The sequence below is a fragment of the Moschus berezovskii genome, chromosome 1 (assembly GCF_049115385.1).
Source record: "Moschus berezovskii isolate FMDL1 chromosome 1, NW_MosBer_1.0, whole genome shotgun sequence".
NCBI lineage: Eukaryota > Metazoa > Chordata > Mammalia > Artiodactyla > Moschidae > Moschus > Moschus berezovskii.
In genome coordinates this window covers 102,893,340-102,909,580 of record NC_142460.1, presented here as the reverse complement: position 1 = coordinate 102,909,580, position 16,241 = coordinate 102,893,340, and the positions used below count along the sequence as shown (strand labels likewise).

General features: G+C 42.8%; 1 protein-coding gene across 4 annotated transcripts in view; it reads right to left on the bottom strand.

Moving 5' to 3' along the window:
* Positions 1-16,241, bottom strand: part of DGKG (diacylglycerol kinase gamma) — a 226,646-nt gene that overhangs the window by 148,862 nt on the left and 61,543 nt on the right. For all 4 annotated transcript variants that reach the window (XM_055408681.2, XM_055408698.2, XM_055408690.2 and 1 more), the window contains exon 3: positions 11,367-11,443. In XM_055408681.2, coding sequence (XP_055264656.1) covers positions 11,367-11,443 — 77 coding nt within the window. The remainder of the gene's footprint in view (positions 1-11,366; positions 11,444-16,241) is intronic.

Sequence of the window (16,241 nt, the reverse complement as noted above, 5' to 3'; positions counted from 1 at the left end):
GACAGGTACAGGGAGCAGGGGTAGGATGGAAGTAAGAGAAAAAACTGGTGGTTATATATTGGGGGTTCAGTTCAGTTCAGTTCAGTCGCTCAGTTGTGTCCGACTCTCCGCGACCCCATGAACTACAGCACGCCAGGCCTCCCTGGCCATCACCAACTCCCGGAGTACACTCAAACTCATGTCCACAGAGTCGGTGATGCCATCCAGCCATCTCATTCTCTGTTGTCCCCTTCTCCTCCCGCCCCCAATCCCTCCCAGCATCAGAGTCTTTTCCAGTGAGTCAACTCTTCGCATGAGGTGGCCAAAGTATTGGAGTTTCAGCTTTAGCATCAGTCCTTCCAAGTTTGGTGGGACACAAAACAACAGCAGGCTTTTGTAACAAGACTTGTCTAAGTTTGGGCAGAAAAGGGGGCAATGGAGAGTGAGCCCTGGGAATGAGGGCTCTGCTTGAGTCCAGCCACACATGAGGGTCTTGACTCTAGTGAGCAAGACTAGGTCAGTGTCCTGGAATCCTAGTTAAGATGAAGATGAGGAGAGAGGGGAAAGGGAAGTGGGGAGGGCAAGACAGGGGCAGGGGATTAAGAGGTTCAAACTACTATGTATAAAATAAATAAGCAACAAGGATATATTATACAGCACAGGGAAACACAACCATTATTCTGTAATAACTTTAAATGGGGCATAATCTATAAAAATATTGAATCACTATGCTGCACACATGACAATAATATAATGTCATAAATCAGATGTACTTCAATTAAACAAAGATGAAGAAGGATGCAGTTGAAAACACAGTGGAAAGCAATTGCTCTTCTGTGGTATGTCAGTTTTCCACTTATACTGTGAGGGATGTGATTCCTGAGGATTCAGGTCCCAGAAAATAAAAAGGGGACAGGCTCCATCTTTCATTACTTTCACAATTGACCTTCTTTGGAGAAACCTCAAGATAACAGGGGAGGGTGTGTGTCTGGCTCAGTTGTTCTCAAAACATGTCCTTGTGAAGGTTTCAGGCTCCAAGAGAGAAGAACAAGATGCCAAGGACAGAAGGTAGAACCAAGAAACATGCCAAAAACTAGCACCTCTCCTTGCTGTATGTTGCCCAGTGCTGCCTGGCTTCTGGTCCCAGGTTGGGAGGACTGCCAGAAAGAGCTGCTGCTCTCAGCAAACACCCGACAACAACAGCGCGCAGTGAGTCATCACTGGCTTGGGTTTTGATGGCATCAGATTTTTCATCAAATCGGCAGATGCTCCTGGAAATCATCTGAGGAAGTGCTGCTCCAAGATCCGCTGTGCAGGCTTTTGTGAACAATAGCGATAAAAATCCCTTTTTGGGAGGCTACTTGGCTCTCCCTGAAAATGTGAATATCATTTAACCCCTTGTCTCTTCTGGAAGATCTGAGAGTCTTCCCAGAACCAGGAGCTGGCTGGCACACGCACCATCAGGTTTGCAATACTAAGTCTTGGTCCTTAAAACAAGCAATGCTCTCTGGACCACACTGGGAGGGTGCTCGCAAGGTGGCTTCTCTTTAGCCTCAGGGTGGGCAGTTCAAATATCTCCCTGGCAGAGTAGAGGAAGCCTGATTTGGTTGGACAGGAGAATGAAGGCCCTTACCACAGGAAGGATCTCCAAGCAAATGGTGGACTCGCATTTCTGGGACAGCTCTCAGGCTCCGTCTCTCTCTCTCTGCCTTTCCTGAATTTTGTCCTCTTTCTGTCCTGTCTCCGCTACCTCAGCACTTCAGAATGTCTCTTCCTCGCACATACTCTGCCATTTTCCCAGTTCACAATGGCAAAATCTTCTTCTTTTCAAGTGGAACGCACCCAATGTGACCCTGGATTTTACCTTCTCTGCCTCTTATGGCATATCCCAGCACCTGCATCTCTACCTGTGAACACATTCAGATCACTCTTCCAAAGAAATTATTGGTGGTTTGAGCTACTAGCCTGTGCTTCTTCCCTTCCCCTTCACACTTCTCCTCACCTCCTTAATCTATTCAATTTGGATTCCAGTGCATCACCTCTGAATCTGCTCTCTTGAGGGTCACAAATTCAATGACCTTCTTTTAGTTTTCTCATTTTTATTATTAATTTATTTTAAAAGGCTCTTTTTTTTTTTTTGCATTGTCCTTCTTTTGCACATTTTAATCAACAAGTACTGTTTAACAATGTAGTTTTGAGCGCCAAAATGTTCTGTTAACTTTTTTTGGGTTGGCCTCAAATTTAAAACTATCAGCATAAAATATTTCTGGAAAACAGAGTGTACTAAATGATTTAATAAAAATGAAATTCAGTTAAACTCTTACATAATGCTCTTAAAAAACCAAAGATGGAAGATCTTCAAACAAGACCAGTGTAACATTCAGGAGACCTTGTGACTAATCTAAGGTCCACCACATTTTCCTCCTTGGGTTTCTCTTCAGCAAACTATGTAGGGCTGGACCAGAAGATCTCAAGCTCTAAACTGCTATTAGATTCTTTCTTCAGTGGGTTCCTCCTCCTGACTGTGCTGCTGTGCTGTGCTTAGTCGCTCAGGCATGTCTGACTCTTTGCGACACTGTGGACCATAGACCATCAGGCTCCTCTGTCCATGGGGATTCTCCAGGCAAGAACACTGGAGTGGATTGCTATGCCCTCCTCCAGGGGATATTCCCAACCCAGGGATTAAACCTAGGTCTCCCGCATTGCAGGTGGATTCTTTACCATCTGTGCCACAAGGGAAGGCCTCCTGACTGTGCAGTTTCTGTTAATGTCAATGGCAGCATTATCCTCTCAATATTCCAGGCTCAGCTTTGAACTCCTAGTTGTCCGAGATCAATTCTTGTCTCTTCCTTCTTTCCACTGTTCTTTTGCCACTGCTGTCATATCCAGGTCTTTATTGTATCCATGGCCCATCAGCCACCATCCTGACAAGGAGTGTTGAAGGCCCTCACATTCCTGGTTTCAGACTCCTGTTTCATGTATCCCATCTGGGCCACTGTAATGCCCCTCCAAGCCTTCTCTGCCTCCACCTCCATCTGTTAGTCCTCTCATCTTTCCCATCCTTGCCAGGCTGATCTTCCCAAAGTTCAGTTCTGATCAGATTGCTTCCCAGCTCAAAAACTTTCCTCGGCCTCTAATTACCCATGGGAGAGTTGAGATCACTTGTCTCCAAACTTTTAAAATCATGTGTCCTTCTGTTAAGATTTTCAAACATATACTCCCATTTATCCTCACTTACACATTGTATACATGTGTTACTGTGCTCCTCTACTATACATTATAAAAGACAAAGAAATTAGAAAAAAATCGATGTAAATAGAAGATCTAATATGCAGCATTGCTGCAGTCCAGTGGATCATCCTGTTCACTCCTTGAGTCCTTTGGGATTCAAAGCTCTACTATAATCCCACTCCAACCTAGGTCTGTAGCTATCTCAAGCTCAGAGACCATTCTGGTCTTTTCTCCTGTAATTCTCTATGTGTACCTCTCCACACTGATCTCTGTGTTCTTTCCTGGCCAGGCTTTCACGTACTTACATGAGCTGCTTTATTGGCCCGACTCAGATGCCACCTCTTCCAGAAAGCCTAGTATGATCTCTTGTGACTGAATTGCTCTACTTTTCCACCTTGGTTCCTGACTTGGGACGCTCACATTGCTACCCTCTCAATATACAGTTGTTCATGACACACACACTAGAAAGTAGGGATTTGTCTTTTATCATCTTTGTATCCCCCACACCACCTATCATGGTATTTCCTGATAGTATTTTAATGGATGTTGGGTTTCTAGTTGGTAAACTTGCTGTCATCAATTACTGTGGGGTCTCTTCAATCAATATATATGTACTGAGTCTCCCAGGTACAAGACACAGTGCTAGGCACCAATGGGGAACACACTGGTGGATGAGGCATGAGTCCATACTTTTAAGAGACTCAGTGGTAAAGGTACTGAAATAATTCTAATATAGGATCAACAGTGGTGAGTGCCATAGAAGAAAAACCGACAAACTATTAGAACTTAGAAAACAGTTATGCTTGAGCACATGTTCAAACACTTATGGCCCTGTCCTGGGGAACAGAGTGGTAAACAACAAGCCCAGAAACACAGAGCATTCACATCAGAAGAGCTCAGAGCGGACTTGATCTCCTTATATCACCAAGACTCTGGAAGTTAAGCTGCCTCAGCCAGTTCACAGCAAAGTGAAACCAGAAGCCTCATCTTCCGACTCCTGGTCCAGTGCTCCTGCCATTCTATCTGTCCAGGCCCTGGTGCTAACATCCTGCTCCCTGCCCGTCCCTCTAAGCACCTCAAGTTCAACAGGCAAGGAAATGTGACTAGGGGCCACTCTTAGTGACATCTGGGTTGCAAAAGAATATGGTTTTTATGAGTACAGATCAAGTTCAGGGTAGCTGCCTGGTTATTGTGTGATGGGTAGGAAGTGGCTGGTACGTTGCCCAAAGCAGATAGCCAACCACTATGCAGCACACTGGCAATTCTCAGAGCCCTGAGTAACATCTTAGACACTGCCATTTTTTGGACTTTTTTTTTTTCCTTTTTCCCCAGAAAGTGTGACTTTCATGTGGAAACTAGCTAGGCAATTGTTAATTCTTCTACAGGCTAAAAATGAAGGAGAACGAGATGAAGAGTCTGTTGATCACTGTCCTGCTTAAGTCTTAAAACAACAATGTGAGATGGTACTGTTACTGTCATATGGTGGATGAAAAGAAAGTTCTGGAAACATAACTTGCTCAAAGTCATAAAGCACGAGGCAGAGCTATGCTTTGTGCTAAGATGCTACCAGGTCCTGCTACCTTTTTGGCTTCACTGTTTCTGTCTACTTTCTTGAGTATTCAGTGGCACTCTGTTCTCCAGAGAATCACGCAGTGCCCACGGGCAAGGGTACACTTGTCATAGCCACATGCAGCCACTCTACAAACTTTTTTTTCTGGCCTCACTTTCCTAAGCAACCTGCCCCTTCCAACAGCTAACTCATTGCTCGTTGAGACATTTTAGCAGCAGTAAGCCATCAAGCTCAAGAGAATTTAAACCCTTGTTTCTGAACCCCGTGCTGGCACATTATACCTACTTGAAGCCAGCTACACTGTGAGAGAGAATGAAATCAGAGTGATGGAGCTCCTCTGGGACACAGCAATGCCAGGGTATAAAGAGCGGGGGCGGGGGCGGGTGGGGGCTGCCCAATGGAGGCAGGGGTGGCAGCAAGCTCATAGCAGCCAAGCTGCTCCCTGCTTCTGTAAGCTCCTGTGGCCTTCACACCCTCTGCAGCCCTGACCAAACTGTTCCCTCCTACTCATCAGCCTCAGGGTGGACAGGTTGATTAGCACCCCCTGTTGGTCTTTGTTCCTATGTTTTTGGAGGTGGGGGCGACAATTGGGGGGCTGCAAGGTCTTTGTTGCCGTTGGCATCCTTTCTACATGGTTTGTCCTCAGGAATGCTCTTTGAAACAGTGCATTTTCAGTCTGGTCCCTGTTCTGTCAATCTTCTTTCTGCTTTACGCTCAGGTGATTGGTGCATTTTATCCAAAGCACGTCTCAGGTGTACCCCTAAGGTATGGGCTCTGTTGATTCTCTCCTAGGACCCAGAAGAGAAGGAACTGACTCAAGGTCTCCTGAAAAGATGACAGCATGAATAAATAAGCGGCCAGCCTCCTCCCAAGTGTGTCCTGATGATCAGTAGCTTTTCTGCAACTAGCCCTCATAAAAAGACCCAGGATCAGGGAAGAGGGAGTTGAGTTTCAAACGTTCTGGGGAAAGGGAACAGAGGGGAATAATCAGAGGCACTATTTTCACTATCCTTAAAGTCTTAGATATTTTTCAGAAATCATCTTATGTAGTTCACTCATCTGTAAACTTCAAGGTCTTTCTTTTTGGTTGTTATTATCTTCAGTTGACAGATGAAGAAACTGAGGCTCAAACAGGTGAAATATTCAAGGTCACTTTGCTGGTGTGCAGCAAAGAGGAGTCTAAACTAAGATCCTGTGACTCCAGGGTCACGGCTCTCAAACTCGGCCCTGTCACTAGGAAGTAAGTTCTGGAGGGAGGCGAGGAACTGTGCTTCCTCATCTTTATGTTTTCTACAGTGTCCAGCACAGTGCCTGACTCTCAGAAAACTTTCAGTCCAGTTCAGTTCAGACGCTCAGTCGTGTCTGACTCTTTGCGACCCCATGAATCACAGCACGCCAGGCCTCCCTGTCCATCACCAACTCCCGGAGTTCACTCAAAACTCATGTCCATCGAGTCGGTGATGCCATCCAGCCATCTCATTCTCTGTCGTCTGCATCTCCTCCTGCCCCCAATCCCCCTCAGCGTCATAGTCTTTTCCAGTGAGCCAACTTGTTGCATGAGGTGGCCAAAGTATTGGAGTTTCAGCTTTAGCATCAGTCCTTCCAATGAACACCCAGGATTGATCTCCTTTAGAATAGACTGGTTGGATCTCCTTGCAGTCCAAGGGACTCTTAAGAGTCTTCTCCAGCACCACAGTTCAAAAGCATCGATTCTTTGGCGATCAGCTTTCTTCACAGTCCAACTCTCACATCCATACATGACCACGGGAAAAACCATAGCCTTGACTAGACGGACCTTTGTTGGCAAAGTAATGTCTCTGCTTTTTAATGTGCTGTCTAGGTTGGTCACAACTTTCCTTCCAAGAAGCAAGCGTCTTTTAATTTCATGGCTGCAATCACCATCTGCAGTGATTTTGGAGCCCAAAAAAATAAAGTCTGACACTGTTTTCACTGTTTCCCCATCTATTTCCCATGAAGTGATGGGACCAGATGCCATGATCTTTGTTTTCTGAATGTTGAGCTTCAAGCCAACCTCTTCACTCTCCTCTTTCACTTTCATCAAGAGGCTTTTGAGTTCCTCTTCACTTTCTGCCATAAGGGTGGTGTCATCTGCATATCTGAGGTTATTGATATTTCTCCCGGCAATCTTGATTCCAGCTTGTGCTTCTTCCAGTCCAGCGTTCCTCATGATGTACTCTGCATATAAGTTAAATAAGCAAGGTGACAATATACAACCTTGACGTACTCCTTTTCCTATTTGGAACCAGTCTATTGTTCCATGTCCAGTTCTAACTGTTGCTTCCTGACTTGCATAACAGGTTTCTCAAGAGGCAGGTCAGGTGGTCTGGTATTCCCATCTCTTTCAGAATTTTCCACAGTTTCTTGTGATCCACACAGCCGAAGGCTTTGGCATAGTCAATGAAGCAGAAATAGATGTTTTTCTGGAACTCTCTTGCTTTCTCCATGATCCAGCGGATGTTGGCTATTTGATCTCTGGTGCCTCTGCCTTTTCTAAAACCTGTTTGAACATCTGGGATTTCACGGTTCACATATTGCTGAAGCCTGGCTTGGAGAATTTTGAGCATGAATTTACTAGGGTGTGAGATGAGTGCAATTGTGCAGTAGTTTGAGCACTCTTTGGCATTGCCTTTCTTTGGGATTGGAATGAAGACTGACCTTTTCCAGTCCTGTGGCCACTGCTGAGTTTTCCAAATCTGCTGGCATATTGAGTGCAGCACTTCCACAGCATCATCTTTCAAGATTTGAAATAGCTTGACTGGAATTCCATCACCTCCACTAGCTTTCTTCGTAGTGATGCTCTCTAAGGCCCACTTGACTTCACATTCCAAGATGTCTGGCTCTAGGTGCGTGATCACGCCATCGTGATTATCTTGGTCGTGAAGATCTTTTTTGTACAGTTCTTCTGTGTATTCTTGCCACCTCTTCTTAATATCTTCTGCTTCTGTTAGGTCCATACCATTTCTGTCCTTTATCGAGCCCGTCTTTGCATGAAATGTTCCCTTGATAGCTCTAATTTTCTTGAAGAGATCTCTTGTTTTCCCTATTCTGTTGTTTTCCTCTATTTCTTTGCATTGATCTCTGAGGAAGGCTTTCTTATCTCTCCTTGCTATTCTTTGGAACTCTGCATTCAGATGTTTATATCTTTCCTTTTTTCCTTTGCTTTTCGCTTCTTTTCTTTTCACAGCTATTTGTAAGGCCTCCTCAGACAGCCATTTTGCTTTTTTGCATTTCTTTTCCATGGGGATGGTCTTGGTCCCTGTCTCCTGTACAATGTCACGAACCTCCGTCCAGAGTTCATCAGGCACTCTATCTATCAGATCTAGTCCCTTAAATCTATTTCTCACTTCCACTGTATAATCATAAAGGATTTGATTGAGGTCATATCTGAATGGTCTAGTGGTTTTCCCTACTTTCTTCAATTTCAGTCTGAATTTGGCAATAAGGAGTTCATGATCTGAGCCACAGTCAGCTCCTGGTCTTGTTTTTGCTAACTGTATACAGCTTCTCCATCTTTGGCTGAAAAGAATATAATCAATCTGATTTCGGTGTTGACCATCTGGTGATGTCCATGTGTAGAGTCTTCTCTTGTGTTGTTGGAAGAGGGTATTTGCTATGACCAGTGCATTCTCTTGGCAAAACTCTATTAGCCTTTGCCCTGCTTCATTCCGTGCTCCAAGGCAAAATTTGCCTGTTACTCCAGGTGTTTCTTGACTTCCTACTTTTCATTCCAGTCCCCTATAATGAAAAGGACATATTTTTTGGGTGTTAATTCTAAAAGGTCTTGTAGGTCTTCATAGAACCATTCAACTTTGGCTTCTTCAGCATTACTGGTTGGGGCATAGACTTGGATTACTGTAATGTTGAATGGTTTGCCTTGGAAATGAACAGATATCATTCTGTCGTTTTTAAGATTGCATCCAAGTACTACTGCATTTCAGACTCTTTTGTTGACCATGATGGCTCTTCCATTTCTTCTAAGGGATTCCTGCCCACAGTAGTAGATATAATGGTCATCTGAGTTAAATTCCCCCATTCCAGTCCATTTTAGTTCACTGATTCCTCGAATGTCGATGTTCACTCTTGTCATCTCCCGTTTGACCACTTCCAATTTACCTTGATTCAGGGACATAACATTCCAGGTTCCTATGTAATATTGCTCTTTACAGCATCGGACATTACTTCTATCACCAGTCACATCCACAATTGGGTATTTGTTTTGCTTGGCTCCATCCCTTCATTCTTTCTGGAGTTATTTCTCCACTGATCTCTAGTAGCATACTGGGCACCTACCGACCTGGGGAATTCCTCATTCAGTATCCTATCATTTTGCCTTTTGATACTGTTCATGGGGTTCTCAAGGCAGGTATACTGAAGTGGTTTGCCATTCCCTTCTCCAGTGGACCACATTCTGTCAGACCTCTCCACCATGACCCGGCTGTCTTGGGTGGCCCCACATGGCATGGCTTAGTTTCATTGAGTTAGACAAGAAAACCTTACATGAGCTGAATTTGAAAGTAAGGAAAGTCTTGCATACATTTATTCATTCAACAAATGTTTGTTGGGTGCCTGCTATGAGCCAGATACTCTTCTGGGCACTGAGGACATAGCAGTGAACAAAAATATTCCAATGGAAGAGATAGACAATTTAATAATTAAGTTATATAGTGTGACAGATGGTGAGAAGTACTAAGGAGGAAAATAAGGCAGAGCAGGAAGATATGAAGTGTTAGGAAAGAGGGCTTAATATTTTAGATAGAGAATGTGACATCCACTGAGAAGGTGATTTGAGCAAACACTTGCAAGAGGTGAAGGAATGAATGATATGAATAGCTAGGGGCAGAACACAGCAGGAAGAGGCCAGAGCAAAGGCACAGATATTAAGGTTAAAGCAACCTTGACTTGTTTTATGGCATCACAGAGGCTAATAAGGCTGGGAAAAAATGAGAAGAAGATTAGCAGGAGATGAGGTCTGAGAGTAGGGTGGGGATGCAGATTGTAATGACCTTGATTTTTGACTCTAGCAGCAGGTAGGCGGACCATAAGAGATTGTGGAACAGAGCAGAGATATGATCTGACTGCAATTTTAACAGACTGCTCAGTATGTGGGTGAAGAATAGATTTTCAATGTCAAAAGCAAAAACAGGGAGCCCAATGAGGAGACTACAGCAGTGATCTCGGCAAAACATGGTGGTGACTCAGGTCAGGGTGGTAGCAGAGCATGTAGGGGGATGTGTCTGGAATTTGGATATATTCTGAAGGTAGAAGATGGAGGTTGCTGATAAATTAGCCGTGAGATGTGAGGAAAGCAGAAAAGAGAAAATTCAATGATGACTCCGTACTTTTAGGCTGAATAATTCGAAATGTGGAGCTGTCATTTACTGAAATGGGAAAGACTGCTGGAAAAACAGGTTTTATAGAGGAAGATGAAAAAGCTCAGTTAGCTTACATTAAGTTTCATATTCCTATTTGATTTTCAAGTGGAAATGTCAAGTAAAGGGGTAAGAGAAAAATCAGGAGAGTGTAGTGTCCTGAAAACCAAGTGAAGAAAGTGGAAGAGGATTTGACCAATCATGTCCAAAGCTGTTGAGAGAAGTGACTTGAGTATAGCTACATGGAGGTTCTTGGCTGTCTCAACTAGTGGTTTTAGTGGAGGAGTTGGGGCTACATGCTGGTTGAAGAACTTTCAGAAAAGTGGGGAAAAGAGAAATTGGAAGCAATGAGTATAGACACATCTTTTGAACAGCTTACTTGCGATAAAGGATAGGAGAGAGACGAAGTGGTAGCTGGAGTGAGAAGTGGAGTCAGAGGAATGTTTTTTTTTAAACATAGGAGAACTAGAAGTATGTTTATTTGTTGATGAGACAGATCTAATATATAGAGAAAACTGATGGGAAGAGACAGAGTGAGAGCAAGAGAGAAATATGTTGCTGAAGCAAGGCCTGTCAGTGGACCAAAGAAGATGGGATTGAGGGGTTGAAATGAGACCAGAGCATGGAGAGTTCACCCAATTACAGGAGAAACAGCATAGCTAGTTGGGCACATAGGATGAGGATCTTGGGGATGAGTTCTTCTGATTGTTTCGATTTTCTCAGTGAAGTAGAAAACAGTAGATGACTGGGAATTGAGGAGGGGAGGAGGATAAGAGATCTGAGGAGAGAAGAAACACTGAAAGGGTGAATGGACTTGTGAGGCTGTGAGAGAGTGAAGTTGTTCAGTTGTGTCTGACTCTTTATGACCCCATGGACTATAACCTACCAGGCTCCTCTGTCCATGGGATTTTCCAGGCAAGAGTACTGGAGTGGGTTGCCATTTCCTTCTCCAGGGGATCTTCCTGATCTAGGGACTGAACCCAGGTCTCCTGAATTGTAGGCAGACGCTTTATCATCTGAACTACCAGGGTATGGACTTGGGGAACATATAATTTCAGGGAGCACCAATGGCTCACTTGAAACTTGGGAGAAAATATGTTGAGAAGCAAATTCTTCACAGTGAGCTAAACTTTGAACAAACTACGGAAAGGCTAGGACATGGGGTTTTTAAACGCTTGAAATGAAAATGTTCTTACCTCATGTGGGCCACATTGTTTGAGGCTCCCACCTTCATTAAATTCAGCCAAGACATACTTTATCTTCTTGGAAGAATCTGGAAAGACATATTCCATATGTGAAACATTGGTGAACAGCAAATGGGAGCTAGGCCAAGTCAATCCTTCATGTGTAATGCTGGTTATGATGGAGCAGCCCCTCATTTCCAGAGCCACATGGAAGAATGTCACCTTTATCTGCATTTCTGCCCTCTCAGTTCTTTTTTTTAAGGAAAAAAACTCTTCCTGTATGAACTATCTTTCTAAAACACAAATCTGATTAGATCATGTCTCTGCTCAAAACCCTTAAACGGTTCTTAATTCTCCAGGATAAAGCTTAACCCCCTTTGCCGGTATACAAGTACTTGGTGACCTGATCCAGCCTACTCCTTATCTCTTACTTCAACCATTCATTCACTCCATTTTTCAGCCATGTCAAATCACATTTCTAGAAATTTCTGAACACACTGTGTACTCTTTCATGGAGTCTCTTTTCTGCATAGCAAACTTCACTCAATTCTCAGTTGCCAGCTGAAATGTTGACTCCTTTGAAAAGCCTTAATTTACTAGTTAATCACTCCCTTCTCTGGCCCTCACACAACTTGTACATAACTCTGTAACAGCACTTGTCATATAGTGTTATAGTTATTAACTTGCCCATCTTCTGCCTGGCTCTACCTTCAGAGCTGAAAGTCTTTGTATATCATACCAAGTACTGACACATTATTAGTGCTCAGAAGAATAATACATTAGATGATCAAATAAACATCTGAGCAGAAATTTTAAAGCATTTAAAATGTTAATTAAATGGATAGGTGGGCATCAAGTCTGGCAAGGTTCTGTCCTTGGTGCTGAAACACAGGCAGGCTTCATATGCATGTAGTTTAGGAAAATTCTGTTTTCCATAGGAAGTCATTTAGAAACTACAAGAGAAAATGATGGCTTTTCTTTTATAAGGGACTTTGGAGCCAAGAAAAGACAATCAATAATTGTCACATTCTGAGTGCATCCTGTGTAGTTACCTGTACTCTAGACATCAAAGAAAACCAGATTTTCTGTGTTCTCCCTATCTCGCAGTATTGTGAATAAGTAAGAGCTTCTCAAGCTCCATTACTGCCACAATTTAAGCATCTAAACAAAGGGTAATGTCATTAAACACTGACATGGGATTTCTTGGTATTTGGGCTCTTTGTATAGAGGGTTATGCTCTCTTAGGCCCATGTAAAGTAGATATGCCTGTGTTGGGCTGTTCTTCATGATTTTGCTGACTTGGATTCAATCAAGCACAAGTTATAATCATTTCAGGACTGAGACAAATTGAAATGCCACAGGAAAATGCTGCTGTTGCCTAAAAATGGACATTTCTCTCTGAAATTCAAAACAGATGTTGGAAAACTAATAGCTCAGTGAGATCCAGGCACCAGATGCCATTAGTTTGGGCTGCTTCCACTCAATTCAGAAAACATTATGGAGGGTAAGACACTGCTCAGTACTATTGATGAACTAGTTGGGGACAGGATCTGAATAACTGTGGTAATAATAGTTATGCCTTATTAAAGACCTTTATTATGCATTCTTATATACTATCCCCTACCAATCTGTGCAAATTTGGTAATATTTTCTTTGGTTGACAGATGAAGAAAACTGAAATTTAGAAAAGTTAAGTGACTTACCTAAGAGTCAGGGTTTTGACTCAGGTCTAGTCTCAAAAGTCTATATTACTTTTCTTTAAGCACTATTCACTAGTACTTCCCAAACATTTGCTAACACAGGCAATATGTAATTAATGCTGTGATAATGATATGAAGCTCAAGGAAGCATCGAGTGGGTAAGAAGTAAAATGAACAGGGAAGAGGTAAAACTAGGATGAGAGTAGGGTTACGGCAGGGACTGGGGATGGTTTATAAAGGAGGTGGCATTTGAGATGGGCTATAAAAAATAAGAAAGGTTTTGAAAGGCAGGCATGAAGCAGGCAGGGTATTCTTAGAAGAGACAGGGTGAACCAAGATATGGAGATAGATGAGCATCACAGGACCTTTAGACAAAGTTAGAACCAGAGAGTAGTCAGAGCCAGATTCGTGGCGGTACTGAATGGCAATTTAAGGACACTGATTTCAAATTGTTAAAAACTTTTTCAGAAGTAGAGTAGCAGAACCAGGTCTGTTTTTAAAAAGTCACTCAGGCAACAGAATGGAAGAGAGGTTAGTATTAGGTCAGATTTCAGTTAAGGGTACATATACATTATACTCAAATTACTCTAGGAGTAGCTTAAATATTTGGGGAAAACACTATATTTCAGAATCAATTTCAATGGGAGATTTTCAGTTCAGCCAGAGTAGCCACATTTTTTAAAAAATGAAAAATTTGGAGCCTGAGTCTTCCTGGTGTGGCTTCTGCAAAAGTAACATAGAGACAGCATTTTGATTGAGAAACAAGGGAGTGATTTCACTTGAATTTTTCATGTTATTGCCACACTTTAGAGATTCCCCAGTTCATTCTTGCAGAAATTGTTTGGTTTTCAAGTGCTATTGAACTAATCCTGCTTTATCCTTAAATGTATGATACATAAATTTATATACACATGTGGTGGTGGTGGTTTAGTCACTAAGTCATGTCTGACTCTTGCGACCCCTTGGACTGTAGTCTGCCAGGCTCCTCTGTCCATGAGGATTCTCCAGCCAAGAACACTGGAGTGGAATGCCATTTCCTTCTCCAGGGGATCTTCCTGACCCAGGAATTGAACCCAGGTCTCCTGCATTGAGAAGCCCCTATATACGCATAGGTACATATATTTATCTTACATATAAACATATACACACTTGTATTCATCATATGTAAACATTCAAGTAAGCAGATAGAAGCATGTTCATTCTTTGACCACTAGCCTCAAAGTAAATTGAAAAAAGCAATCCAAGAGATTGCTGGCTCCTGGGTTTCCACGAGAGGTGTTTCTCACCACACATTTACATCAATCTCCTTTATAGGTTTTTGTGAGATCAGAGCATCAAACAATTCCCTTTTTTTTTTTGGAAAGGGAAACAATTCCATTTCAAAAACAAAAAACCAAAAAAGGGAAAAAATCTAATTCTCAAACTTGAGACCCATTACTTTCTCTTTGGCGGTCCTTTGATACTTTATCTGTTTTCTTCTCAACAGATTTCAGGGCTGGGTTTCTCTTTCCCTGAGGAATAAGTGGGCACTGCTCCATCTTGTTTGTCTGAAGATCGTTAAGAACAATGAGGGGCTTCGTCAGAGCATTCCTTGATCTCAATTCAGGTGCCACGTGTACCTGAGGGCACGGGAGCACAGCCTCAGTAGAGACCGCCCCACCCAAGCCTGTGCTGTAAGACCCCCTCCAGACTCAGGAGACAGAGCTCCGTTTCTGAGCGTGCACAGCAGGGCCATGTCCACGGTTCTTTTCCATAACAACTCCTATTTTGAGTACCAGGTATGTGCTAAGCACTGTCCTAGTCACTTCATGCATTTTATTTAAATCTCCACACTATAACCCTTCAGATAAGTCACTCCTATTTTAGAAAAGAAGAAACTGAGGTGTACAGAAATTGAATGATGCCTTCAAAAACACAGAGCTACTGAGTGAGTCACTCTTATTTTTAACACAGCTAATAGTGTAACACAGTTGTCAGAGTCATTGGATACACGAATACAAGTAAATCAGAAGATAATGCCCTTTTTCCATGACAATAGCTCTCAAATCAGGCTGCATGTTAAAATCACCTGAGGATCCCTAAGCACACTGAATCCCAGGCCTCACCCCAGACCAATTAAGTCAACATCTCTGGGGGAACTCAAGAATCAGTATATGTTAAAAGCTTCTGCAGGTTCAAACATATATATAGTCAAAGTTGAGAAATCGCTGTTCTATAATGTGGTTTTATTATTAGAAACAGTAATAAGTTAGAATGCTGCTGAAAATGTTGGATAACCATTGCAAAAGGGAAAAAAAATATAAAAATGTGCTTGGCTAATATTCCTTATTGTTTAAGTGGACAACACTAAAGAGCTCCACCCAACAAGTCAACTTACTCAGCTGTTGGCAATGCAGGGACACATTTTATATTAACTCACTATGTCAGATCCATCAGTATACAGTTTTCCCTGAAATCAGAAGTTTAGAAGGCTCTTTGCTGTGATCAAGGTTGCTAGCTGTAACAACTGCTTTAAGAAGTTTCAGTTCAAAGTTGCTGGTTAATGCCAAGAATTCTGAGATCTTAACCAACCAGTTGTTCCCAGTGTTTGAGCAAATTCAAAGCCTGTTTAAGGAGAGAATCTGGCCCTACTCATAGGTGTCTTTGACGCCATGTTTGCGTGGGACAGGGATGTCCTCTGTCTGAACAAACAGACACATCTGGAGCTTCAGTGTTCACAGCAGAATGTGAGCTGTGCTGCCTGAACTGGGACCCAATGTTTATGGGCCATCTTCTAGTTAGAAGCCCTGACGACACTAATCAGACACTGATCAAGTTTCCATTAAACCTGGAAATAACTATAAAGCAACATTTTAAAAAGAGAAACTGAAAACCCATAGAAGAGAGTGAAAATCTAAGGTACATGATAACTCTCCATTCTTTGAAGTTCCCAATCCATACAAGCGGATTGCCTAAGAATAAAGTTAGCTGAAGCTCCGATACTTTAGCCATCTGATGTGAAGAGCCGACTCACTGGAAAAGACCCTGATTCTGAGAAAGACTGAGGACAGGAGGAGAAGGGGGCGGCAGAGGATGAGAACATTGGATGGCATCACTGACTCAATGGACAGGAGTTTGAGCAAACTCTGGGAGACAGTGAAGGTCAGGGAAGCCTGGCGTGCTGTAGTCTATGGGGTTGCAAAGAGTC